General features: G+C 36.0%; 1 protein-coding gene across 2 annotated transcripts in view; it reads right to left on the minus strand.

The window, feature by feature from the left end:
* The window catches only part of UBE2E2 (ubiquitin conjugating enzyme E2 E2), a 389,997-nt gene that overhangs the window by 57,374 nt on the left and 307,207 nt on the right, over positions 1–25,416 (minus strand). For both annotated transcript variants that reach the window (XM_002814006.5, XM_054552511.2), the window contains exon 5: positions 5,418–5,565. In XM_002814006.5, coding sequence (XP_002814052.1) covers positions 5,418–5,565 — 148 coding nt within the window. The remainder of the gene's footprint in view (positions 1–5,417; positions 5,566–25,416) is intronic.

A 25,416-nucleotide genomic window follows, 5' to 3' on the forward strand; every position in this document is an offset into this window, starting at 1 on the left:
AAATTCTTTTTTTTTGTAGTCCTGCTAAAACAGTCTGCTTTGAAAACAGGTAGACTTACCATTTTACCTGAATTTCAGTTAAAGAAATTGTTCTTTTCCAGTTCTCAAGTATAGTAGAATAAGACATGCAGAAGCAAGGTTCACACTATTGTGTAAGCACTAGAATCCTACTGAGGTGTTATATGTACCTTTCATCAGTCTAGCGGCTCCCAAACTTGGTATAAATAATCTACACAAATATAAATGTGCTGAAATAATTAATCTGACTTAATGGTTCCCACCCACCAGCAGTCACTATCAATTGTAAAATTTTAATATTTACTAACACAATTTACTACCTAATCATAACTAGTCCAAAGACAAGCAATTAATAACAATCAAAGGTAAGGTATCAGAGACAATTTATGAATAAGAATTGTATTCGTTGCTTAAAAAATGGGCCTTAAGTGATCTGAAACAAAAAATTGTGATGTTGGAGAATGAAGAAGGAAACATTCTCCCAAGCTTTTATAGATCACTATAAAAGAGCCACTGGGAGCAAATTCCTCTTTTCTTTTGCTCAGTCCATTTGAGAAGAATAAAGCTTTTACCAATGAAGCTGCAGCTGTGCTCACCCTCAGCTTAATCACTATACAAGGCTGAGGGTTAATTAGCGGCCATTCTTAGCTCTATTTGTTGTTCTAATACAGATCTGCACACATCTAAGCCTGGAGTAACCGATACTTGATTTTTATTTTAAAGGTGATGCAGGGAGAGGGAGCAGCTCATCCATCCTGAGTGTTGATGTTTGTGGGTATGCTTAGAGCATTTTCATTTGACCTGACCTGTATAGTTCTGCCTGTTTGAAGAGAGACAGACAAAGACTTCATGGTTGCTTACGAATGCAAGCCCCTGCTGGTCCAGGCTGCACCACAAGGCAGCTTATGGTCTGAAGGCAGATGACAGGGGAATGAAATACACAAGCCAGGGTCAGAGCCCAGATGATTACCTCCAAGAGTAAAAGAGAGCCAAATCACGTACCATTTACAGATTACCTTAAGTCCTCACTTAATGTGGCTGATAGGTTCTTGGAAACTGCAACTTCAAGCAAAATGAAGTACTGTATGCCACAAGAACTTAACCCTTGTTTAGATCAATTAGCCTATGGTAAAATTGGTTTCATTATACATTACCTCATTTCACTTAAAGTTGCAGTTTCTAAGAACCTACTGATGACATTAAACAAGGACTTATGTCACACTGTTAGTATGTCTGATTTTTAGCAACTAAAAAAAGTTATGAAGAATTTCAAACATATCCAAACATAGAAGAGTATAATGAGCACCCATGTGTATACTCATCACTCAGATTCAACAGTTATAACGGTCAATCTCAATATCTTCCATACTCCTTCCCATCTACAATCTGTCTGGATTATTTTGAACAAAATTCCATATATCAAAGAATTTTATTTGCAAATAGTCCAGTATAGATGTCTAAAAGGTAAGGACAGGTACAATCCCATTATCGCACTCAAAAATTTCTGGCAATAATTTCTCAATATCAAATGTTTCATTGTCAACTTTCTGACTGTTTCATAAGAGTCATACATATTTGGGGGAAATTTTTAAATGATACAATATCATAACTGAGTTTAGAACAAAACAAGGTCAAAAACACTTTAGAGGGTAATAGTGGTAGAGCAGACAAATAGAAATGAGATTAATAAAATAATGCTAGATGATATACAGACTTACACACTTTTCAAGAAGGAAAAAAAGGTTAGAAATATTTATAGCCATAACTCTGTAAACTAAGCATCAGGTAAAGGAAAACTGTTGATCTCCTAATTGTCAGTGTTCTGAGAATGATTAATTTTGTATGAGGTAAAATACCCATTTTTTAAATAGGTCTGAAGGCCATAATATAAGCACATTTTAAATAATTGTTAAACAGATTTCATATAAAGAATATTACTAAACATCTAAGAGTTTTTAAAAAGCCCACAAAATAGCAAAAATAAACTTCAAAAGATGAAACCAAATAGAACTTAAATTTTATGTGTTAAATAATGACTCGAGAAGAAAGTACTTACAAATAAGAAAAAACAGAAATTTGATTCCCCAATGGTATTCTCAACTTTGGCAATTCACAAATTAAATAATGTTTAGTGAGCAAGACTAGACTCAGAAAAAGCCAGGTAACGTGTAACAAATAAGAATGCTTGGCCAGTCGGGTGGCTCACGCCTGTCATCCCAGCACTTTGGGAGGCCGAGGCGGGCGGATCATGAGGTCAGGAGATTGAGACCATCCTGGCTAACACAGTGAAACCTTGTCTCTACTAAAAATACAAAAAATTAGCCAGGCATGGTGGCGGGGCCTGTAGACCCAGCTACTCGGGAGGCTGAGGCAGGAGAATCGCTTGAACCCGGGAGGAGAGGTTGCAGTGAGCTGAGATTGTGCCACTGCACTCCACCCTGGGCGACAGAAAGAGACTCCATCTCAAAAAACAAAAACAAAAACAAAAACAAGAGAATGCTCTATCAGGCTCAATAAACACCATCATGAAGTGGTGGCCTAATAAGACCAGCAGTTAGATCTACCTAGACAATTGCATTGAAAACAGAATGATTATTGCTGGTGCACCCATCAACTGGCTGATAACGTTTGGACATTTGCCACCTGAGCAATAATCCTACTAAGTCAAGGTTCGGCTTTTTTCAGATTGTAAAATCCAAGTGTCAACGTTGAGGTGATGGTGTTAGATACTATTCGATACTATCTCCCCAATTAAATTCAACTGAGTAGATGTTTATCGGTCATCTATTGTGGGCCCATTTGGTGTCCCAAATACTCTGGGAAACAATATCAACAACATATTACCATTTATAAATGGCCTTCACATATACCATCTCATTTTAACTTCAGAGGAATCCAGTGATTTAGGCAGGGCTGGTACTAATCCCAATTTTATATCAAAAACTAAGCCTGTGGAAAGTTAAGTGACCCATCCAATGTGATATGACTAATAAACAATTAAACTGGGTTTCAAATCTACATCTGCTGTCTACAAATATCATGCTGATAAGGATGGGTAGTCATACCCTAAAGAACATTTGTGTTGGAATGCACCAAAAATTCTTTAAAGAGACAAGTGCAAATTACAAAAACAGTAAGAAAAAGATTTAAAAAATAAGTTTATGTACGGATAAGAATGAGAAAGTATTTTTTAAGTGAGTTAAATTTGTATCATTATATAAGGCCTACTTTTGAGGTGACAGCATTTCCGGGTTAAAATAGCTCTACAGATTCAGTGTAGGAAAATCTTATTTATTCCTATTCTATCAAACTTGTTTTTGTGATAATCTGAAGATAGATTTAAGATAAACTTCAATCTAACCTAATCTTTCCTACCTCTGTAGGTAAAAAAACCTACAGAGATTGAAAGTGTACCAGATAACAGTGTGAAATAAGTCCATTAAGCAAAAGAATGGACATTTGACTACTTTAAAATAAACAACTCTATTTAAGATTCTAGAAGTGTCAACATTCATAAAAACGAGGTGCCAATTAGGAAATTTTTTTTTTATGTGTTAAAGTGTGATAAACTAAATGTTAGCATGTATTTTACAAATTCTCTTCTAGTCTCATATGAGGCAGGCTGTCTCTGGTTTTATGGAACATTATTTTTAGGCTTGTTCTTACTATCAATAGCATTATTTCAAAATCTATTTCTTATGTGATTCTGCTTTAGTTAGGAGTGATTTTTAAGTTTTTGCAGAATGCATTTGTAATTTTCTAAAATGCAGCAAAAAAAAAAAAAACTAGTTCACTGAACAGAAGTCTTTTTGATTGCTGAGAGAAGGCTTTGGTGGAATGAATCTATTCCTTTAAGCAGGAATATCTGTAGAGAGAACAGGCTGTCATATACAGGCTTATTCAGGGAAACAGATTCCATTTCAGCTGACTTGGAGGCAAAGCACGCCAGGCTTCGAAATCACCTCAAAAAAAAAAAAAAAAGCCTTCTTGCAACATTACCTCCAAATGAAGTTATACAAGGTTATACACAGTCACAGACAAATGGTTATAAAATGGGAACAACAGGACTGAAAGAACAAAATTAACTTTAAATTAGTGTAACATTATTGGACTTTACTATCTGTAGTAAAGTATGAATTAATTCAAAAAATATTTTACAATGATCCTGCACAATTTTATTTTTTGGGCAGGCTGGGTACAGTGGCTCATGCCTGTAATCCCAGCAGTTTGGGGTGCCAAGGCGGGCGGATCACAAGGTCAGGAGTTCGAGACCTGCCTGGCCAACACAGTGAAACCCCGTCTCTACTAAAAGGACAAAAATAAGCTGGGCTTGGCGGCACATGGCTGTAATCCCAACTACCTGGGGGGCTGAGACAGGAGAATCGCTTGAATCCAGGAGGCGGAGGTTGCGGGAGCCGAGATCGTGCCACTACACTCCAGTCTGGGTGACACAGTGAGACTCCGTTTCAAAAAAAAAAAAAATACTAACTTGCTACTTTAAAAAAGATTTTATTGCTGAAAAATAAAGAAATACAAAAGTAGAAAGACTGTTATTTCTTGATGTTTTATAAAACAGCCAGGATCCTAAGCAACCCCAATGATACTTGTCATTTCCATTTGTGTAAAATTTCATGTATCTAGTGAATAGAGTTTACTCTTGACTGTAGAAGAGGAAATCTCATGCAATATTTAAGCTATTAATTACTCATAAAATAATTCTCCCACTGAGAACATCAATGAAAACCCTATAGCTATCTTTGGATTTTTGTATTTTCTAAAATAAACCCAATTTGTAAGAAATGGCCCAGGAATTAAGAATTTTCAGTGGTAAGCACACCAGCAAGCCATAAAGGCCTGGCTATAGACTTTTTCGTTTTCTTGGGAGGTGTATTTCCTTGTTTACTTTTGGGGTATTTCCTAGAACAGACCATTCAGGACTGTTATAATAGCTTGTCAGGATGCACAGTTATTAGGATGCCAAAAAGGTCACGTCTGCATGGTGCTGCCTGGTTGTTATCAGATTTTAATAGCCCACATTCCTCAAATTAACATCTTCTAGTAGGCACCTAATTAAAGATTAAGCTATTCAACTTGAATTTTTATTATTATTTGGCAGGATAACTTAATTCATTCTTTAAATGTACTTTCCCATCTAAAATGATTTTTCATTATTTTTTTTACCACACTATACTTTTTCCTTTTTGGCAAATGATAGGTCTTAAAAACACTAATGAGAAGACCCAATTTAAAAAGAAAATAGTTACATACTATGAAAATTTAACAATAACAGTAGTAGAAGCAGTGGTGGTAGTGGTAGCAGTAGCAGTAAATAAGTTACTAAGGGTCTGACATTTAAATCTTGACAAGCTCCAATTCATACTAGATTTAAAGTCTCTTACCAGGGTTGCAATCTGTAAGAAGTGAGCAGATGGAGAGGAGAACTTTAGAAATAGTTAAAGCCGGACTCCAGTTGTCCTTTAAGATGTCCAGACAGATCACACCTTGGCTGTTAATATTACAGTGATAGATTCTTGTTCGGAAGGTAACCTACAAGAAAATGTAAAGTTATATTTTGTTAGACAAAATATGTTTATTAACAGTATCTACGGGCATTTTTTGTCTAATAAAATTGCCTATTTCATCAGACAAAATAGTCTAGGTTATTGGTTAACACACACTTGATTTTTTTCTTGGGCACATGAGATTAATCAACAGAGATTATCATTTTAGAATTTGTCATTTTGGGCACAGAGAAATAAACATCAACAGCAAAACCATGACATTCTGCTTCTTATAAAGAGTCCTGTTATTTAACAAATGTTTTAGGGACTGAATTTACTTTTGATATAATTACAGGAATGTTCATGAGGAGAAATTGACTCTGACTTCTAAAAAATTTCAAAGAAAACTTTTGTTAGATTCCAGTTATTTTAAGGATTTTGTACAATTATAATATTCAAACACCAAAAAGCATGAGAGTACTAATACAAAGAAAATAAATATTATTCTATAACAGTTTTTTTTTTTTGTTTTTGAGATAGAGTTTCGCTCAGTTGCCCAGGCTGGAGTGCAGTGGCTTGATCTTTGCTCACTGCAACCTCCACCTCCCGGGTTCAAGCGATTGTCCTGCCTCAGCCTCCCAAGTAGCTGAGATTACAGGTGACCGCCACCACACCCAGCTAATTTTTGTATTTTTAGTAGAGACAGGGTTTTGCCATGTTGGCCAGGCTGGTCTTGAACTCCTGACCTCAAGTCATCCGCCTGCCTTGGCCTCCCAAAGTGCTAGGATTACAGGTGTAAGCCAACATGCCCGGCCTATAACACAGTTTTAAAACATAAACTAAGGCATTTATATAAATAACATGCCTAGTTCATAGAACTATATTAGTATAATTATAGTAGTTACAATTTACTATTTTAGTTATATTACTAGTTACAATTAGTTGTAATTTAGAAACCTTTTCCTTTTTAAATTTTATTTTTAAAATGTAATATTAGTGCATCCTACCTTTGCCCTGTGATAGCTAGATCACCACTGTATGCTGCTTACATATAATTGTGAAACATGACCATAACATTTTTAAAACACTTGAACTGAAAAAAATTAAGTGCAAATCAGTTTTATAACTACTAAAACTCTGTTTAATAAAAGTGTTATGTAAGTGGCAATAAGATGTGAATATTATTTATTAATATTATGTTCATAAATGTTCTTAAATTTTAAGTTGAAATATACAAAAATCTCAGGGTTCTAAAGACAATCTTTTGGTACCCTATGTTCAAAATAGCTCTGAACCAAGAAAAACACACATGCAGATCTCTGCAGGTGCTGCCACTCCATCAGGGCATCCAGCATCCAGTCAAACACTAGATTTATGTAATTTACATGATGTGAAGTCTCAGAAAGGGCAAATCTAGAGACTTACATGGTTGTCGAACAAGAGACACCGTCCTCAGGTTAAATTAGTACTTCTAATGAGAATTGCCCTTCTAGCATCATGCCAGACAAGATAATCCATGACACCTACACACACATCTTAAATGCCTACAAATGTTGAAGAAAATATAACCAACATTCTTTAAAATGCATAGCAGAATCTGTAACGGGAATTCCCACAGCCCAGAATTAAAAACCAAAAATTATAGTAAGCGCAACAAGCTGAGACTGCACCTGCCATGGGTGGGGTTTTGGGAAGAGGAAAGGGAGTAAAAGATGGTATTCAGTCTTAATAAAGTGGAGGTTTGGGTTTTGATGCCCTCATGGAAAAAGAAGATGAAATCTTAGGCCTGTATGTTGCAGGAGTTTAGAATTGAGCGCCCTTATATAAATTAGGAAACTCGAATGGCTAGTCTTTCAGTAAATGCATGGACTTGAAAAGATACGCCTTATGACAGAGATAGCAAAGAAATTTACCAAAGAAAGTGTGGGCTCTAGACTGAGAAGAGAAATGTTTTTCCTGAGAATTCTAAATCCTAGACACATATACTGTGTAAACAGTAGCTAACAAAAAGAGCTTAAATGACTATATTATCAGATCAAAATATGTTTAAGGCAAAAAGCATTGTTAGAAACAAAGAACGTTACTGATAAAATAAACAACTCATCAAGAAAACCGTTAACAATTCTGAATGTGCTGTATCTAACAATATAGCCAAAAGCATACAAAGTAAAAATGTGCAAAATTATAAGGAGAAAATGACATAGCTATAATCAAAGAGGGACATTTTCACCACAGTAACTGATAGGTCAACCAGACTAAAGATTAGTAAGGATATTGGAGATATGAACAATTGGACAAACAAAATCAAGGGAGTGAATGAAGATAAAATCCTACAGTTAATGATTAAGGAACATTTAAGAGACATTTATAAAAACTGATCACATAATAAGCCACAAAAGAAGCTTTACATATTTCAGACAACTGACATTATTAAGACCATAATGTAAAGTCAGAATCTACATATAAAAGATCCCCCTATCATATGTTTGGAAACTGAAAAACTCATTTTCAAATAATTCTTGGATCAAAGAAAAAAATCAGTCACTATTATTGCTGAATGACAATGAAAATATTGGGTTGCCAATATCAAAATTTTGTGACTCAGCCAAAACAGCTGTAAAAGAGAAATCTACACTTTCAAACACATACATTAGGAAGGAATAAAGATATTTAATGAGTTAAGTGTCCAACTCAGGAAGGTAGTAAGAGAACAACAGAGTAAACTCCATGAAAGAAGAAATAAAGACACTAGCCTAAGTTAATGAAACAGAGACTATCTCGTGATATTAAAATTTCTGTGGAGAAGGCAGAGTGCCTATCCCTTTAAGTGCTAAATGAAAAGATAAAATATTTTTATGATCCCAATTTAACTGATGAGTGGCTTACACAATATTGATAATTAACTCCCAAAACAACTCAATAGGGAAAATAATATTATTGCAACCACTTGAAAAATGATGAAACTAAGGCAAAGGGAGGTTAAAGAACTGGCTCAAGTTCCCACAAGTGGTAAGTAGAAGCCAGAATTTGAACACAATTGTGCTGATCCAAAAGCCTATGGTCTATCTCTCAGCATCAATGCCTCTGTTCTTTTGTTAAAAATTTATAATTCTGGGATAATTGTAGATTCATGTACAGTTGTAAGAAATAAAGAGATCCCATGTATTTTTCACTCAATTTTCCCCAATGAAAACATCTTGTATAACTACTGTATACTGCAGGAAACTGACATTAATACAGTCCACTGACCTTTTCCAGATTTCATTTTTATGTGCACTCATGCATATTAAGTATATTTAGTTCTATGCAATTTTATCACATGTACAGATTTGTGTGAATACTACCAGTCAACACACAAACAACTCTATCACAAACATTCTTCATGGCACCCTGCGATAGCCATAGCTGCCTCCTCCATTTACTTCAATTCCTGGCAACTACAACTCTGTCCTCATCTCCACAACTTTGTCATTTCAAGAATGCTATATAAATGGAATCGTATAGTATGTAACCATTTGAAATTGGTTCTTTTCACTCTGCATAATTCCCTTAAGATCCATCCAAGCTGTTGCACGTGTCAATAATTTGTTCCCTTCTTATTGATGAGTAGTATTCCATGGCATAGATGTGGTACAATAGGCAGATAACCAGACATGAGGAGGAGAAGAGACGCCCTTAGAAAAGGAGTCTGGAAAATCTCACGTCCCTGGGATCACCCTAAACAGGCGTGCTAGATATGAACAGACAGGAGGGGAAATACCTAGGCAAAAAGTAATCCCCCTTAAGACCCCAGTGATTGCTCACTCTGCCAGTTAACCCGCCACAATGTAGCTAGATGCATGCTAAAGGGAAGAGGGCAAAGGAAAAAATTCCTAAGAGATACACAGAAGCAATTTGTGTCCAATATCGGGTTCACACGTGCACACCAATAGTAAGGGAGGGTCCCACAACCTTGGGGCAGGAACTAGGTGAGGGAAAAGGCAGGGACTTAAGGCAGATGCAGAAAACTAAACAAAGTAAAAAGGCGGAGACTTAAGAAAGAGGCAGGAACTCCAAGAAAAAATCTGAAATCATAAAAACCCACCACTCTCGGGGTGCTGCTGGCTCACTCTCTTTCAGCAGCTCGCCCTGCCTCATCTTTTCAGAGTGTACTCTCTCTAGATAAGCTCCCTGCTCTGTATTTTCCTTCAATGAACTCTCTTTCTCTGGCTAAATCAGTAGCTTGGCAGAATTCTTTCTCCAAATAAGACTAAGAACCAAACAGTAATAGATGTACCAATTTGTTTACCCATTTACCCACTGAAGGGCATCTGGGTTTCTATGAGATTGGAAGAATCAAAATGTTTTTCCTACTGTCTCAACACAGAAGACTTCTGTGACCAAATGTGGGGTGAGGAGTTTCTCCTGACAACTAATTTTCTGATGCTAGCTGGGTGTCCCACAGTTCAATTCTGATACTATCCACCTGGATTTAGAGTCAGAACCTAGAGGTTTAGGTCTCAGTCCCACAAGACTGCTTCTCACTTCAGATGCCAATCCAAGTTCTGACTGTTATAAATTGGGGGTTCCCGCAACCCCGTCCTCAGGTTCAATCATTTGCTAAAGCAGTTCACACAATCCATAAATGCGTTTTACTTACCTTTACTGGTTTATTATAAAATATATTACAAAGGATACAGCTGAACAGTTAAGAAGATAAGCATAAGGTAAGGTATGAGCCATAAGGGGTGAGGTGGGGTGGCGGGGGTGGTACAGAGTTGCCATGCCCTCTTGGGGTACAACAACCTCCATGAGTTCAGCAACCCAGAACCTCTCTGAACCTTGCTTTTAGGGGTTTTATGGAGGCTTCATTATGTAGGCATGATTGATTTAAATCATTGGTCATTGGTGATCAACTCAACTTTCCGACCCTTTCCTCTCCCTGAGGGTTATAGGGGAAAGGGGCTGAAAGTTCCAACCCTCTAATCACATGACTGTGACATGATGGCAACCAGCTTCCACCCTGCGGCCTTCCAGGAGACCCCAGCCACCAGTCACCTCATTAGCATACAGAAGACACTTAACATTTCTGAGATTGCAAGGCTTTTAGTAGCTTTGTGCCAAAAATCAGGACCAAATAGTATATATTTCTTATTAGAAATCACAATATCGCAGGGTTGTTTCCAGTTTCAAGCTATTACAAATAAAGCTGCTATGAACATCTGTGTATGTGTTTTGTGTGAACATAAGTTTTTATATCTCTCAGATAAATGCCCAAGAGTGTAATTGCTGGGTCATATGTTAAGCTCATATTTAGTTTTATAATAAACTGCCATACTCCTTCCCAGAGTGGTTGTACCATTTTATATTCTCACTAGCAATGTGATCTAGTTTCTCTGCATCCTTGCTAGCATTTGGTGTTATCACTATGTTTCATTATAGCCATTTTGATTGGGTGTAATGATACCTCAGTGTGGTTTTAATTTGCATTTCCTTAAATGCTAATAATGTTGAGCACTTTTTCATTTGTTTATGTGTTATCTGGATATCCTCTACAGTCTGTCACATCTTTTGCTCATTTTTTATTAAAAATTTTAATAAATTTTGTTGACTTTATGGTGATTTAAATGGAGACATTTCGTTAAAACCAAAGTATAACTGGATGAAAAATAATAAAGTTTGAGTTTGCAAAGAATCCTGTGCATTTCTGGACAGAGTTTTAAACTTGAATATTTTATAATGATAATAAAAGGATCTACTTTGATGATGTTTGTCAACTTCTATTCTGACAGGTGTTCATGAATTAAACCACACTGAATTAAACAGACACACTGACTGTTCCAACATGTTCTAATGTCAGAGACTCCCACAACTACCACCTTTTGAAGCAGGAAACAAAATCTTGATCCCTAAGTTTTAAGAAGTGTTATGTGTTTATCTATTGAAATGTAAGCAATCTCCTCTTCGGGGGTCCCGCCATCATATTCCTACTTCAATACTATACTTGCAGTAGGACCTCCTCATGAAACCATGAATTACTCATGAAAGTATTGTCTTTCAACTGATGTCCAAAGCACTTCCTGGCATACAGAAAGAGCTCACTGTTTGTTGAACAAATGCTAACACACCACAGGCTCGTGGTCTCTGAGGGGTTATAACCTCTTATTGTTTTTTAGGTAAAAGAGCGTTTTAGAACCATAACTTAAGAGTAAAAGCTGGAAGACTAGAGAATATCCTGAGGAAGGAGAAGATCTCTTTAACATTTTTCTGTCCCATGTTCCTTTACTAAATTTTTCTACAGGTTACGATATTATTTCACAAGGGGCTTCATATAGGCTAAACTAATAATAGAAATAATAAATTTAGTAAGCATTCAATATGTGCCGGGCACACCAATATAAACATTTGTATTGCTGCTACTTCCTATTTAAATGCTAAAGAGAACCTAAGAAATGAGTGGTCTGGTCACATCAGCAAACATGTTCTACAATCAAGGTAAAAACTCGCTAATAAAAGCTCTTGAAGCAGCCAGCATTCTCTTCTAGACCTTATCAACAAACTAGGGAAAATGAGAAAGAATACTTGCAAACTGATAAGGAATTGTCTGCAGTCCTTAGATATTAGTGAATCAGAAATAGGAAATAATGTTTTGAATAGTGACAAATAGCAAAGAATTTGCAACTGCCAGGAGAAGTTTAGAGGCTAAGAAAGCAAGTCTTCCCACCCTTAACCTACAAGACTACTCCGATCTCTGACTCAATTTTCCAGAAAGCCCATCACATTATTTTGATCAGGGGGCTGGGCAGCTATACATCCTTCATGTCATGTTCCTGACAAACAAGAAAATGATAAAAAATGACCATAAAGCAAACTGCACTTCCACTGCAGGGGTTAATACCCGCTGAGTTCTGTGTATCAAACTAGTTACGCCTACATTAGCATTTATAGCTGTATTTGAAGCATAGCTCAATAACTGATGTTTACAATGATAGCCACCTTTTCTCAATGATAGGTAAAATTATATTGAGAATAACAGTTTTCAAAGGCAGGGAGGACAGCACCTTTTGGAACATTTTCCATACAAAGGAAATTTTAAAAATACGACTTGGATATAGTGATATAGAAAACATTTATTTAGAATGGCTAATTCCCAGATGACCCTGGATAAGAAAGGTTTTAATTTATGTGTGATAAACACACACCCAACACCTGCATGTGTGGGTACACATGTGCAGTAGATGGAATAATGCCCTCTTGCCCCAAAGATGTCCACATCCTAATTCCTGGAACCTGTGAATGTTACCTCACATGATAAAAACAGCCTTGTGATTAGGCGAGGAATCTTGAGATGGGGGTGATTATCCTGGATTATTTAGGTGGGCCCAATATAATTTCAAGGGTACTTTAAGAGAGAGGCACGAGGATCAGGGTCAGTAGTAGGGGATGTGATGAGTGATGTGAGGAAAGAGCCATGAGCCAAGGAATGTAGTTGGTCTCTAGAAGCTGAAAAAGGCAAGGAAATGGATTTTTCCCTTAAAGCCTCAAGAATGAACTGAGCCATGCTAATACACTGATTTGAGTCTTCTGACCCACGGAACTATAAGACTATAAGATAATAAATTCATACTGTTTCAAGCCACTAAGTTTGTAACAGTAGCAACAGGAAACTAATATAGCGTGTGTGTGTGTGTGTGTGTGTGTGTGTGTCTGTGTGTATCTGTATCTCCCACCTGTCTCACTACTTTCTCTTAAAAGGTACTTAAAAATGAAGCTGTGCTATTTCTGTACTTCATAGAATCATCTCTCCTTAAAAATAATTCTAGAAAGAGCTAACATTCTTTATGTTGACTAAAGCATAAAAGAACGCAGTAGCATTCTTGGATAAGTAACTTTGCTACTCTGAACCTCTATTTCCTAACAAAACAAGAGGCTTAGATTATTTCTAAGGCTTATTCTAGTTCCATGATCCACGAGTTGTATTGTGGAAAGAATATATGGGCTTGGGAGTTAGCTGGACTTGGGCTGGAATTCTCATTTTGGATGAATTACTTAACATCTTTGAGGTTCAGTTTCTTCATCTGTAAAATGAGGAAAATAACAGCTATACCCATAGTAGCTGTGAAGACTGAAGTACACAAATGGTTCTAATAGCCTGCCTGGCACTCAGCAGGAATCCAATGAGTATCAGTTCTTCTTCCACTCTCTTACATCCCCTAGTTGCTAGTTATAAGATTAACTGAGAATGCATCACTTTAAGGTATAGGCAAGACTCCATATATAAATAAAAAGTGATTTTCTAAGAGGAGAGAGATCATGAAAGGCATAAATATAAAAAAATTTTTAATACAGTATTTCTGACAAACTGATTCTAAACATAATTTAGAAAGATGTTTAAAAGTAAACACCTCCAAGATGAAAAACTAATTCTGATATTAACATTTGAATTAACATTCAAAATGATAATTTAAAATAATTTTTCAATGATAATGTTTTTCAATTTTTCAAAAAATTTTGATAAGGAGATAAATGGTGCCTTGCTTTTACTGAGAAAATATGCAATCAGTGAGAACATTCTTTTTAAAAATATTTTTCCATGGAGAACCCCCCTAACCCCACAAATATCTGAAGCCCCCATGCCATGAATCAGTAAATCATGTAACAAAGCTCTAAAATGGTATGGTTAACATCATTAGGCTCACGATGAAACTACAGTTTATTTAAACAGGTTGTTAGTACACATAAAAAAAAAAATCCCCTCTTTGAGAGTTCAAGTGCTCTTTTCTTAAAACCAATTTAAGAGCACTGCACCAATAACTAACATACACCCTAAAATTAATTTTTTATTAGTGACACAGTAAAAATGGAAAAACTCATTACAGTGAGGGAATAAATCCTGGAAAATATGTATATCTAAGAAATACACATTAGCAAAACAGAACACCACCTTCCCCCAGCCCCCCACCCCATAGGAATATTATTTGGCCCTTCAATAACTGGCAGTGAAGGAACTGAAATTAAACATCACCTGAAAACCATAATGCATAAAGATGACACCTATCCAAGCTGTGAATATTAACTACATGCTAGAGCGTGCTACATGATAAGACTATTATCTTTTAGCTTTCAAGTACAATTCAAATGATTTAAAACAAAAGACCTTTATGCCACAGACATTTAAATTGAAAAAAGTCTTTCTCAGTTTCCTTTTATGTATAAATGTAGAAAAACATGCAACTAGAAAATTTTCCCTGTCATGAGTAGCAAATCTCTTAGAAGACTGGGAGCATCTTATTCAATTCTCAATGCTCTTTCCTACAATACAGCAAATTACTCTCAACTCCTACAAGGCAGGATGCTTGGTATGACTTGATGAGGGACAAACAGATTCCTTCTTTTGCAATTTATAAAAATTCAGTTTATATAGAATGTTTCTGGAACATACCTATAATGAATAAAGTTCACTGGTTCTTTTCCAAATTTGTGTTTTTTTAAAATTAGTGACTTCTTTCATTATATTTCATATTTCATTTTTTTACCTTTATGCAATTATCTTGTCTCTTGACTGTTCTGTTTTTTTAAGTTTCAGAAATGGTATTCCAGCAGATTCTCCTTAATGGTAATTGTATCATGGTACAGACAGAAATCTTTGAGTGTGAGTTCATTCTCAGCGGGCATTTTTTTTTTTATTTCTATAGAAGTCCCATGTGCTTTGGATTGTGGAATGTTTTGCATTTGCATCTTCATGGGCCGCGGGTAACACTAGTTTGAGACTAGACTGTACCATATATGCCAAAACATAAGGCAATAAAATAATCCCTTAGGAAAAGAAGAGCTGATTTAGATTCAAATCTTCATAGAAGTCTCCTATAGATGACATCTCAATTACTTTCTTTTGAAGGAGGTACTATCTGGTAAAGACATAGTTGCCTGAAACCAGCTCAATCAATGCTTGTTTGGCATGCATATAGAGGTTTCCTTCCTCAATGGGTTAAAAAAAAGTGGAGGGGTTCAGAAATTAAACAAAACTCTAAGAGTACAAACTCACTATTTGAAGGCTTAGATTTTAACAAGTCTTTAAAAAATCACTTAAAAAAGCATAACAGAAATTTAGAACAAGGAATTTTAAAAATAAGCTGGTTACGGCCGGGCGCGGTGGCTCACGCCTGTAATCTCAGCACTTTGGAAGGCCGAGGCGGGCAGATCACCTGAGGTCAGGATATCGAGACCATTCTGGCTAACACGGTGAAACCCCGTCTCTACTAAAAATGCAAAAAATTAGCCGGGCGTGGTGGCAGGCGCCTGTAGTCCCCGCTACTCCGGAGGTCGAGGCAGGAGAATGGTGCGAACCCGGGAGGCGGAGCTTGCAGTGAGCTGAGATCGCGCCACTGCACTCCAGCCTGGGTGACAGAGTGAGACTCTGTCTCAAAAAAAAAAAAAAAAAAAAAAATTAGCTGGTTATATGAGTTTTCTACAAATGAGTTTTTATGCCTTAGGACAAGTTATCCAATAATATAATCACATACGGATTTAAAAACGGCTGTTCCACCAAACAACTGTGGTGGAAATAAAGATAACCTGGTATCTAAACTTAAATAGGTACACAGATAATCATTTAAACATTCCCACTGCTTTAATTCATTAAGCACATACACAGTACGTGCTTAATCAATGCTGGGGGGTGGGGGGTACACGGGGATCCATCAAAACCAGAACCCAAAGCTTTCTTGGTTTAATCTTCCTTCTAGAGCAGAGGTGTCCAATCTTTTGGCTTTCCTGGGCCACACTGGAAGAAGAAGAATCGTCTTGAACTACATATAAGATATACTAATGATAGCTCATGAGCTAAAACAAACAAACAAACAAACAAACAAACAAAAACCTCATCATGTTTTAAGGAGGTTTACGAATTTGTGTTGGCCGCATTCAAAGCCATCCTGGGCCCGGATTGGATGAGCTTGTTCTAGAGGCATCAGTCTCCCACAATCAGGTACTAGAACAATTGCTCTTGAATAACAAACTTAACAACCATTATGTGGGGCTATGTTGAGCCAACAGCACTTATTTATCAATTAGTACTGTCCACAGAAGATAATTTAACAGATGTCCAAACGACCAACATCTCTTAGACAAGATGATTCATTTCTGGCTTTAGAACTGCAAAAGTGTCTCATACATAATAACAATTAGGAAGCACAACAGCTGAGATAGTTAATGGAGTCCATGTAAAGCATGTAATAAATGACCGACCATATAACACTTGCTGTTTAACTAAAGATAGTGACATAAACACAAACAGAAGGAGAATGTCCTCCTTTTCCTTTCTTTTATTTACATTTTTTATAGGTCTCACACTCCCCAAGGCAATTCTGTAAGACGTAGCATATTTACAGATTTGATAAATGTAAAATGAAAATAATGTACAGGATTACTTCATCCTTCAGGAAAGGAGCAATACATTTTTTGTTTATAGATATATGAAGGGTCAGTTATTTAAGAGATCAATAATCCAGTTCATATATAACACAATACAAAGTATTTGTCAAATTAGCTAGAAATGATGATTTAGCTTTTCATACAGCCTACAAAAGTGTAGAAGTAAACTATATTTAAACATGATATAAAATAAAACATGGGCTGGGCTTGGTGGCTAACACCTGTAATCTCAACACTTTGGGAGGCTGAGGAGTGGGGATCACTTGAGGCCAGAAATCTGAGACCAGCCTGGGCAACACAGCAAGACCCTGTCCCTACAAAGAAATAAAAAACTATCCAGGCATGGTTGTGTGTTCCTGTATTACTAGCTATTTGGGAGGCTGAGGTAGGAGGGCAGCTTGTGCCCAGGAATATGAGGCTGTAGTGAACTATGATTACACCATATACTCTAGCCTGAATGACACAGACTCTGTGTCTCTAAAACCAATAAAAATATAGTAAAACAATGACTGATTCTGTTAATGATAAGTAAATTTATAGCTATTATAGGGTTGGCCAAATGCCCACTCTTTTGGTTGAATGCTATGTGTGTAACACACAAAAGAGACATTCTTTGAAAGTAGCAGAGTATTCACAAATACTATAAAAATTTCCAAACTTTGTATGCATACTTGAGGGTAATGATATTTTTTCCCTATGTTCTTACCATAAAGTTAAAAAATACCACATGTATAAACAGTAAGTTGTAACCAAAAATAATAGTAATAATTAAAATAGCTACCAATAATGCCATGTTTATGTGCCACACACTGTCCTAGGTGACTTGCATTTATTACATAATCTTCACACTCATCCTGTAAGGTGGGTACTATTATTATTAAGAAATAGACACAGGTTGAGAGGAATTCAAATCCTCACAGTAAAGTCAATTCCAATACTAGGCAAAAAGCTTATAAGGAAAATACAAAATAATCAAAGACAAATGAAAACCCTACACCCCCAAAGTTTTCTTTTTAATTAAAGAAAATGACAGAAAAAAATAATAAAGAAAATTATGTAAATTCCAGATCTCAACAGTTTGACTTTAGACAGCAGAGCTAATGACACAGGGATTCAACAGGTTTCTCAGATCAAGTTCTGACAAAATGATTATGCCTGTAAAGTGAATAGCGACGAGAAGAAATGTTTAATGATATTCATGGCTGGGTGTGGTGGCTCAGGCTCAGCCTGGGAATTAAGAGACCTGCATGGGCAACATGGTAAAACTCCATCTCTACAAAATAATTAAAAAAAAATTAGCTGGGCATGGTGGCGTGTGTCTGTAGCCCTAGCTAGTCAGAAAGTTGAGGAGGGAAGATCACTTGAGCCCATGAGGTTGAGGCTGCAGTGAGCCATGATTGTGCCACTGCACTCCAGTATGGGCAATAGAGTGAGACCCTGTCTCAAAAACAAAACAAAAAAAACCCTCACATATATATATATTCACTATTATTATTGTGAGATTACTAAAGGCAAAAAAACCCAAGTCAGTTAAAAAAGTAAACAAATGTTTCAACATGACTTGAAAACTCTCACTTAACATGTATAATCTTTGAATAACTTAAATCTCAGCATACAGAATATTCTAGTGAATATTCTTTAAACATTTATGCAGAATAGATGTTGTTAACTAACCTCATACTCATAATATTGTACACTGAAAGTAACAGCTAATCAGGAAGCATACTTGAAAAATAAAAAAGGGTACTTTATTAAATATTTGAATGTTTCAGTTGGTTTTATAACAGGCATGACTAATACTATGTGATGATTTGAATTAGACTGTAAAATAGAAATAATGATAATGTATAACCATTTGTTATAAAGGAATAAAATAGCAAAAAAGAAAAAAAAAAAACACCTTGGTAAAGTAGAAGCGCATTTAATTTTCCAAGCTAGTTATTTCTATTTGAGAATGTGCTAATTCTTGCTTGATATATGACTCCCCTTGCAACCAACCTGACATTGGTTTACTTAATAATGGTTAGAAAATAAGACTGGAGTCTTAGGGAAGGAGTGAAGGAGTGGATGTTGAATGACAAACTGAGGAGCTGGTCTTTTGTCCTGCAGTTTAGGAGAATGCCATGATGAAAGAGGTGTTTTAGGGATTTGGAACAGGTTTGTTGTATGATGTGCGTTCTCAAACTAGCCTTTTGTGGGAGAAATGCTTATGGTAGATGACACTAACTTATTCCTAAATTCACAAAATGGCTTTTATATGATTAATACCATTTTCTTTGAATATTGTCTTAACAGCTGACCAAACCACGAAAGAAACGAATATATGTGAAACAGAAATAAGGGAGGGGGAGATGGAGAAAACATGGGCAACACAATCCACAATCTGAAGCAGGGACAGAGGGAAAAAGGGACAAGGCAGTGCAGGCACAGAGCAACCAGAACTTACTAAAAACCAGTTCCCATCAAGCCTGCACCACTTCCTGGAACCCACTGTGAAGAAGATCAGAGAGGGGAAAAGGAAGGCAGCAAATATATGAGAAGAGCCTAAGGTAAGCCTTCTGACTCTTCAGGTCAAGGCATCCTTATAAGGATGGATCTAAGTTTCCTTCCTCACCGTAAACGTAAACTAGCTCACAGCTCATTTCAAGAACTCCAGGACTATCACAGACATACCTCTTTTTGCCTTCGTGGCAAGCATTCAAGAATTACTTTTTAGTCTTACTGAAGGAATATGTAGTATTATGAGGAATATCTTAAATTTTATTTTTATCTAATCGTAACTACCTGGGTTTGTTTCCCACTTAAATTTCCATGCCTAATTTTCTTTTATCCCAGGCAGTCTCTCTCCTCTTCTGTTCTTCTCTATTCCCCACTTGTCCATATTTAATCTCTGCTACCACTGTATGATTTCTGACATGATTTCTTCAGTCTCTACTTCCACCTTCTAGGTTATCTTGCTTCATTCACATTCCAAGGCTTCCAAAGCCTGTTCTTTTGGGTTTATCTTTTCCCTTCCAATATTCTCTGTAAGACTACTGCCCTAAAAAAATGGGTTAATTTTCCTTAAAGCTGTGTAGAAATGTATCTGATAGAAACAAGGAAAAAGAAAAAAGGAAGAGCGCGGAGTAGGGGGAATAAGAATGATTCAGAATTGTGTGAAAAAAAAAATTCCCATTTTCTAATGTTTTATTCCTGTTTTCTGAATCTCCTGTCCCTAAAAGAAATGTGAAGTACTATCTTAAATAAACACTCTAGGACGCTGTTTTCCTTTCCCTATAATTTGCAACATTTATCTTTGAAATTTTCTATCTAGTAGAAAATTGTCTGCTGTGGTATAACAATACCACCTTTTAAAAGCAAACAATTGCACCACATGTGGCTTTTCAAAATAAATAGTGCCAACTTCATTTTACAAAACTGATAGTTGTATGTACAGCTAAATAAAGATTTCAGAAATAAATTTTTTGTAGACAGGCTAGCAAAAATGTTTATTTACAAAGGGAACACATTTATATAAGGACAGGGATTATCTCTGATACTGATTTTTATCCCCTCTAGGAAAGAGGATATTGACATGTATTTGTTCAATAAACAAATTAACTGGAAAAACACAGAATATTTACATTTGAAAGGAGGCCACACATACCATAATTAAAAATGACAATTGATTGAGAGCTTCTGATGTTTCAACAGTTAGGTTTACAGTGCCTTCTTTTTGGGAGTCTGAGATGGGAGGTGTCAATGGAGAGATGTGTAAAACTTATAAAGGGAAATGTGCTTTGTCATTCAAATTTTGATTTAGGGCAATTTAAAAAGTCTTGTGATTAGTATTTTGGTCGATAGAGATTATAAGTCTTAAATATTAATTGCAGAGTTGAGATTTTAAATATTTCATTAATTCTTCATATTAGAAAATAAAACTCATAGAAATTCCAGAAGCATGGCACATATCACTACATTGTGTCTACTTCAAATAAACAGTTTAAATAATTTAAAAAGCTGGGATGTCTGGGTAGAAAAGACTACCCTAACTATGCTTTTTTCCTTTAAAAGAAGATTCATGGACTTTTGTTCTGACAATATTAGAAGAATGTACTTTCTTCAAAGGCCTGTATTGGTCAGTGTTTCATTTATTTCCTCCTATTTTAATCAAAATTATCTAGTGGTATTAAAGGACAGAAATAATCAGTTTGTTTGAAGTAAAAACTAATATATTATCATAGTAAGGTGGTCATGTTCATCATGAAACTGATATGTTCTAAGGTGTTAAAGGACACATATCTAGAGGTCCCACAATTAGATGGATGGCTTTAGCTAGATGTTGTAAAACTCTAAATTAATAAGACTCATTTCTCAGGTATGTACTAAAAACCTGTATCATTAGTTTATACAGTCACATAGTAAAATACTTTTAGCCTGGTTGGAAGTAACATCCTTTATTGGCCATAAAAATAAATTTATTAAAAAGGTTAAGAATAGACGATACAAGAATAAATTTTTTTATCCAAATTTCTAACTATTACACTTTCACTATTAAAAATATTTAAGAATTACGTCTTCACTTTTATATTATACTGCAGGAATAGTATTTTCTAAACACTGTTGACTGCTATAATATACATCTGCTTACTTTATACTGAGCCTAGTGGAGGAACAAGATTTTTTTTGTTATAGATACTTCTGGTATCAGAGTCTGTTGCCATAGTGTTATTAGGCTTTTCTTCTCTAATACCAACTGAGTAAGGTAAAAACATTATCTCTTTCAACAATCTGTTTTGCAGATTTGGTTCACAGTTATAATGCAATTTCACTGAAGTAATCTCACAAACTCAAGTTTTATGCACTGCTCTAAGAAGGTGCTTTGAATATTTTTATAACAAACAATGCTATTGCTCTGATATATATTCTTTCTCCCCCTAGTATTTTTGCTTGTATTTGTTGCTCACACAATCTTTTGAGGGAAAAAAGTTGTTCTTAAACTATGTATCTAGAAATACAATAATAGAACAGTGTAACTGGTATCCAAGATACAACTGTTTCTGAATTTCCACCTGCAGGTTAGCTTTCAAAGCATGCACATGTACTTCAACATCTTTTTTGGAGTGGAATGATGTAAGAAATGTTCTCTTAAGAAACACTAATCTGGTTGCTTCTTTTTAATTTTTGTTTTGTTTTTTAGAGACAGGGTCTCCCTCTGTTGCCCAGGCTGGAGTATAGTGGCATGATTATAGCTTACTGCTATCTCCAACTCCTGGGCTCAAGCTCTGCCTCAGCCACCCGAGTAGCTGAGACTACAGGTGTGAGCTACCACGCCTGGCTAGTTTTTTCTTTTTTCTTTTTTTTTTCTTTTTGTAGAGATACGATCTCACTATGTTGTCCAGGCTTGTCATGAACTTCTGGCCTCAAGCGATCCTCCCACCTCAGCCTCTCAAAGTGCCGGGGTTATAGGTGTTAGCCACTGCACCTTGCCATTTAAATTTTTATACCACTTTTATATATTTTTATTTAATGAGAATGTATTAAAATTTCAAGTGTCTCTCTAATTTTTACAGGGAGTATATACTGGTTATACACCCATACTAACCGAATTGCCAGGAGGAGATGGTATCCATGTCCAAGGAGGAGGGAGGGCTTGTATTTTTCATATTTAAAAACATTGTCATTCTGTAGCTTGATAAAGCTATCTTCTCTCTCCTTCCTATTGAAATTCTATCATCCATCATGGACCAGCTAAATAATACTTCCTTAAGAAAGCCTTCCCTGCCATTCTGTTTGTTAAACAGCAGTGCTCCAAATGTTAGGTATTTACATGTGTGTGCACACCTGCAGGAGGAAATATCTCCTATTTCACTTTGCTTTTTATTTTCAACTTATTAAAAAAATTCAAACCTATAGTAAACAGACTCACCAACTGTTTACAGCTTGCCAAATCTGCTTTATCTCTCTCTCTCTCTCTATATATATATATGTATGTATCTCTCTCTATATATATATGCACACACACACCCCCCCCCCAAGTTTATTTTGTCCCTACAACTATTTGAGAGTAAGCTTCAGAAAACATGAAGGTCAGTTCTTTAGTACAAATCATACAATCATTGATCATGCCAAGTTCAGAGACGATGGAAATGATTCATCACAAATTCAGCTATTTGGTCTTCCAAAGGACAAGATCAAAATTAAACCTAAGAGCAGATTTTGACCCAATACTGAAACTGAAGACAAACTGCAGTTTATTCCTACTCCTTATCTATTGCTTAATCATTAAGTCTTATTTTTCATTAGTATACTTTTATTACATTCTCGGAGTTCACCAATTCAGTATTGTGGTCTCAATTCTTAATCCCCTTGGCTTTTTGTTTGAATGAAAACCCTCTATTTGACTAGACTCCTAAGAAATTTCTCCTTGTCTCAGCTTGATGAAGTTCTTTAACCACTTTTTTGTGCTTTCTTGAACTTGTCTGCTCAGCCTCCTTCCATTTGTCATTTCTCATGCAGTCAGGCACTGACACACCGTCTCAAAAATAAATAATAATAATAATAAAATATTACTTTCTACTGGGTCTACTGGATGCCTTTATGGCAGGCATCTTCAGAGAAAAGCAAGGCCCTGCCTTCCGGGTATGAGAATTAGATATGATTAGACATGGGAGAATGAGAATGAAAACACATACACACTGCACAATATTTCAGTACTACAAACCAACAGGGCAAAACAGATTTCAGAAGTGTTAAGGATACACAGGCAAAATGAATATTCATTTGCTTCATCAATCATATCTGCCAGGTACTGTAAGACACATAAGGTCTTTGGATCTTAGAGGGTAATGTGAGAAAGAAACCATCAGGTTGATGTGACAGAAACAACTAGTGTGGCACTGTTTATAGAAGGTGGTCAGAAAATGTACCTCTCAGGATCTAACTCTGAACAGTCCTGAACAAGGAGAAGGTATTGACCACATGAAGAACTGGATCAAACATGTTCCAGTCAAATGTAATGGCAAATCATAAGGTCAAAAAGGAGGCCTAGGAGGGCCTGCATGTGGTGAGGCAGGCAGAGAGATCACGTAGGGCCTTGTAAGACAAAGAAGTTTGGATTTTATTCTAAGTGCAATGGGAAGCCACTGAAGAGTTTTAAGCAGGGCAGTGACAAATCACTGACAGTTAAAGATGTGAAAGGAAACTTAGAGACTGTCAAGCCTCTTTCTACAGATGAAAATACTACATCCATAGGTTTCTATATAGAAACTCTTCACACTCTTTCAATAAGAAAAAGTGTACACTTATTTTCAGTAAGAAAAAGTCCAAATTCTGGACATATGAAAAGGCATTATTTTACTTATAATGAGAGAAAGCCATTATAAATATTCTTTTATTTATATCAGATTCATAAAGGGCAAATATTTGATGTCACACAGCATTGATAAGGATGTAGGAAAAGAGGCAGGTGTGCCTAAGTTGGGAATATAACTTTGTATAGCTTCTTTGGAGGGCAATCTGGGCAGAATCCATTAAAATTGAACATGCATACATCATTAGTCCCAGTAATCCCACTTCTAGGAATTTATCCCACGGATATATTTGCACAAGTCCACAAAGACAGTATGTACAAAGATATTCAGTGAAACATTATTTGTGATGGCAAAAGATTAAAAAAAAAACCCTGTATGTCAATCACAGGAAAACTTATGGTACACTTGTTCAATATAATATTATGTGATTCTAACAAAGATCTACACATACAAATATGGGATAATCTTCAAGATGGTAAATGCAAAAAGTAAATGCAGAATAAAAGATGTCTTTGGGAAGGTAATGGGAATGCTGGGCAATGAGGAGGACTGCATACCTTTTGTGCTGCTTGAACTTTTTACTGTGTATATATATTACCTATTTAAAACTAATATAAAAAGAAAAATAGTTTGGTTTTAAAAGCAAATCACTACAAGAAGTAGTGATGTCTGGAAGACAGAAATGAAAAAAGAAATGAAGAAAATAAACTGGAAATAACCTGAAATAAACATATTGCTTTATATGTTATTTCCTTGTTGAACAAACTACTGTAATGTTTTATCCACAGAGATAGAGTTTAAAATGCATTAGTGGCCAAGTATGGGGGAAACATAAATACACAGTATATATAGTATGCTGTACATATACAGATATTTTAAGTTTTTATGTATGTATGTATGCATGTACGTATGTATGGTCAGGGTCCTGCTCTGCCACGATCTTGGCTCACTGCAACCCTCTGCCTCCTGGGTTCAAGCAATTCTCGTGCCTTGGCCTACTGAGTAGCTGGAATTACAGGCGTGTGCCACCACACCTGGCTAATTTTTGTATTTTTAGTAGAAATGGGGTTTCACCATGTTAGGCAGGCTGGTCTTGAACTCCTGACTTCAGGTGATCTGGCCATCTTGGCCTCCTAAAGTGCTGGGATTACAGGCATGAGCCACCGAGCACAGTCTATACACAGATATACAAC

This window comes from Pongo abelii, chromosome 2 (assembly GCF_028885655.2).
Source record: "Pongo abelii isolate AG06213 chromosome 2, NHGRI_mPonAbe1-v2.0_pri, whole genome shotgun sequence".
Lineage (NCBI taxonomy): Eukaryota > Metazoa > Chordata > Mammalia > Primates > Hominidae > Pongo > Pongo abelii.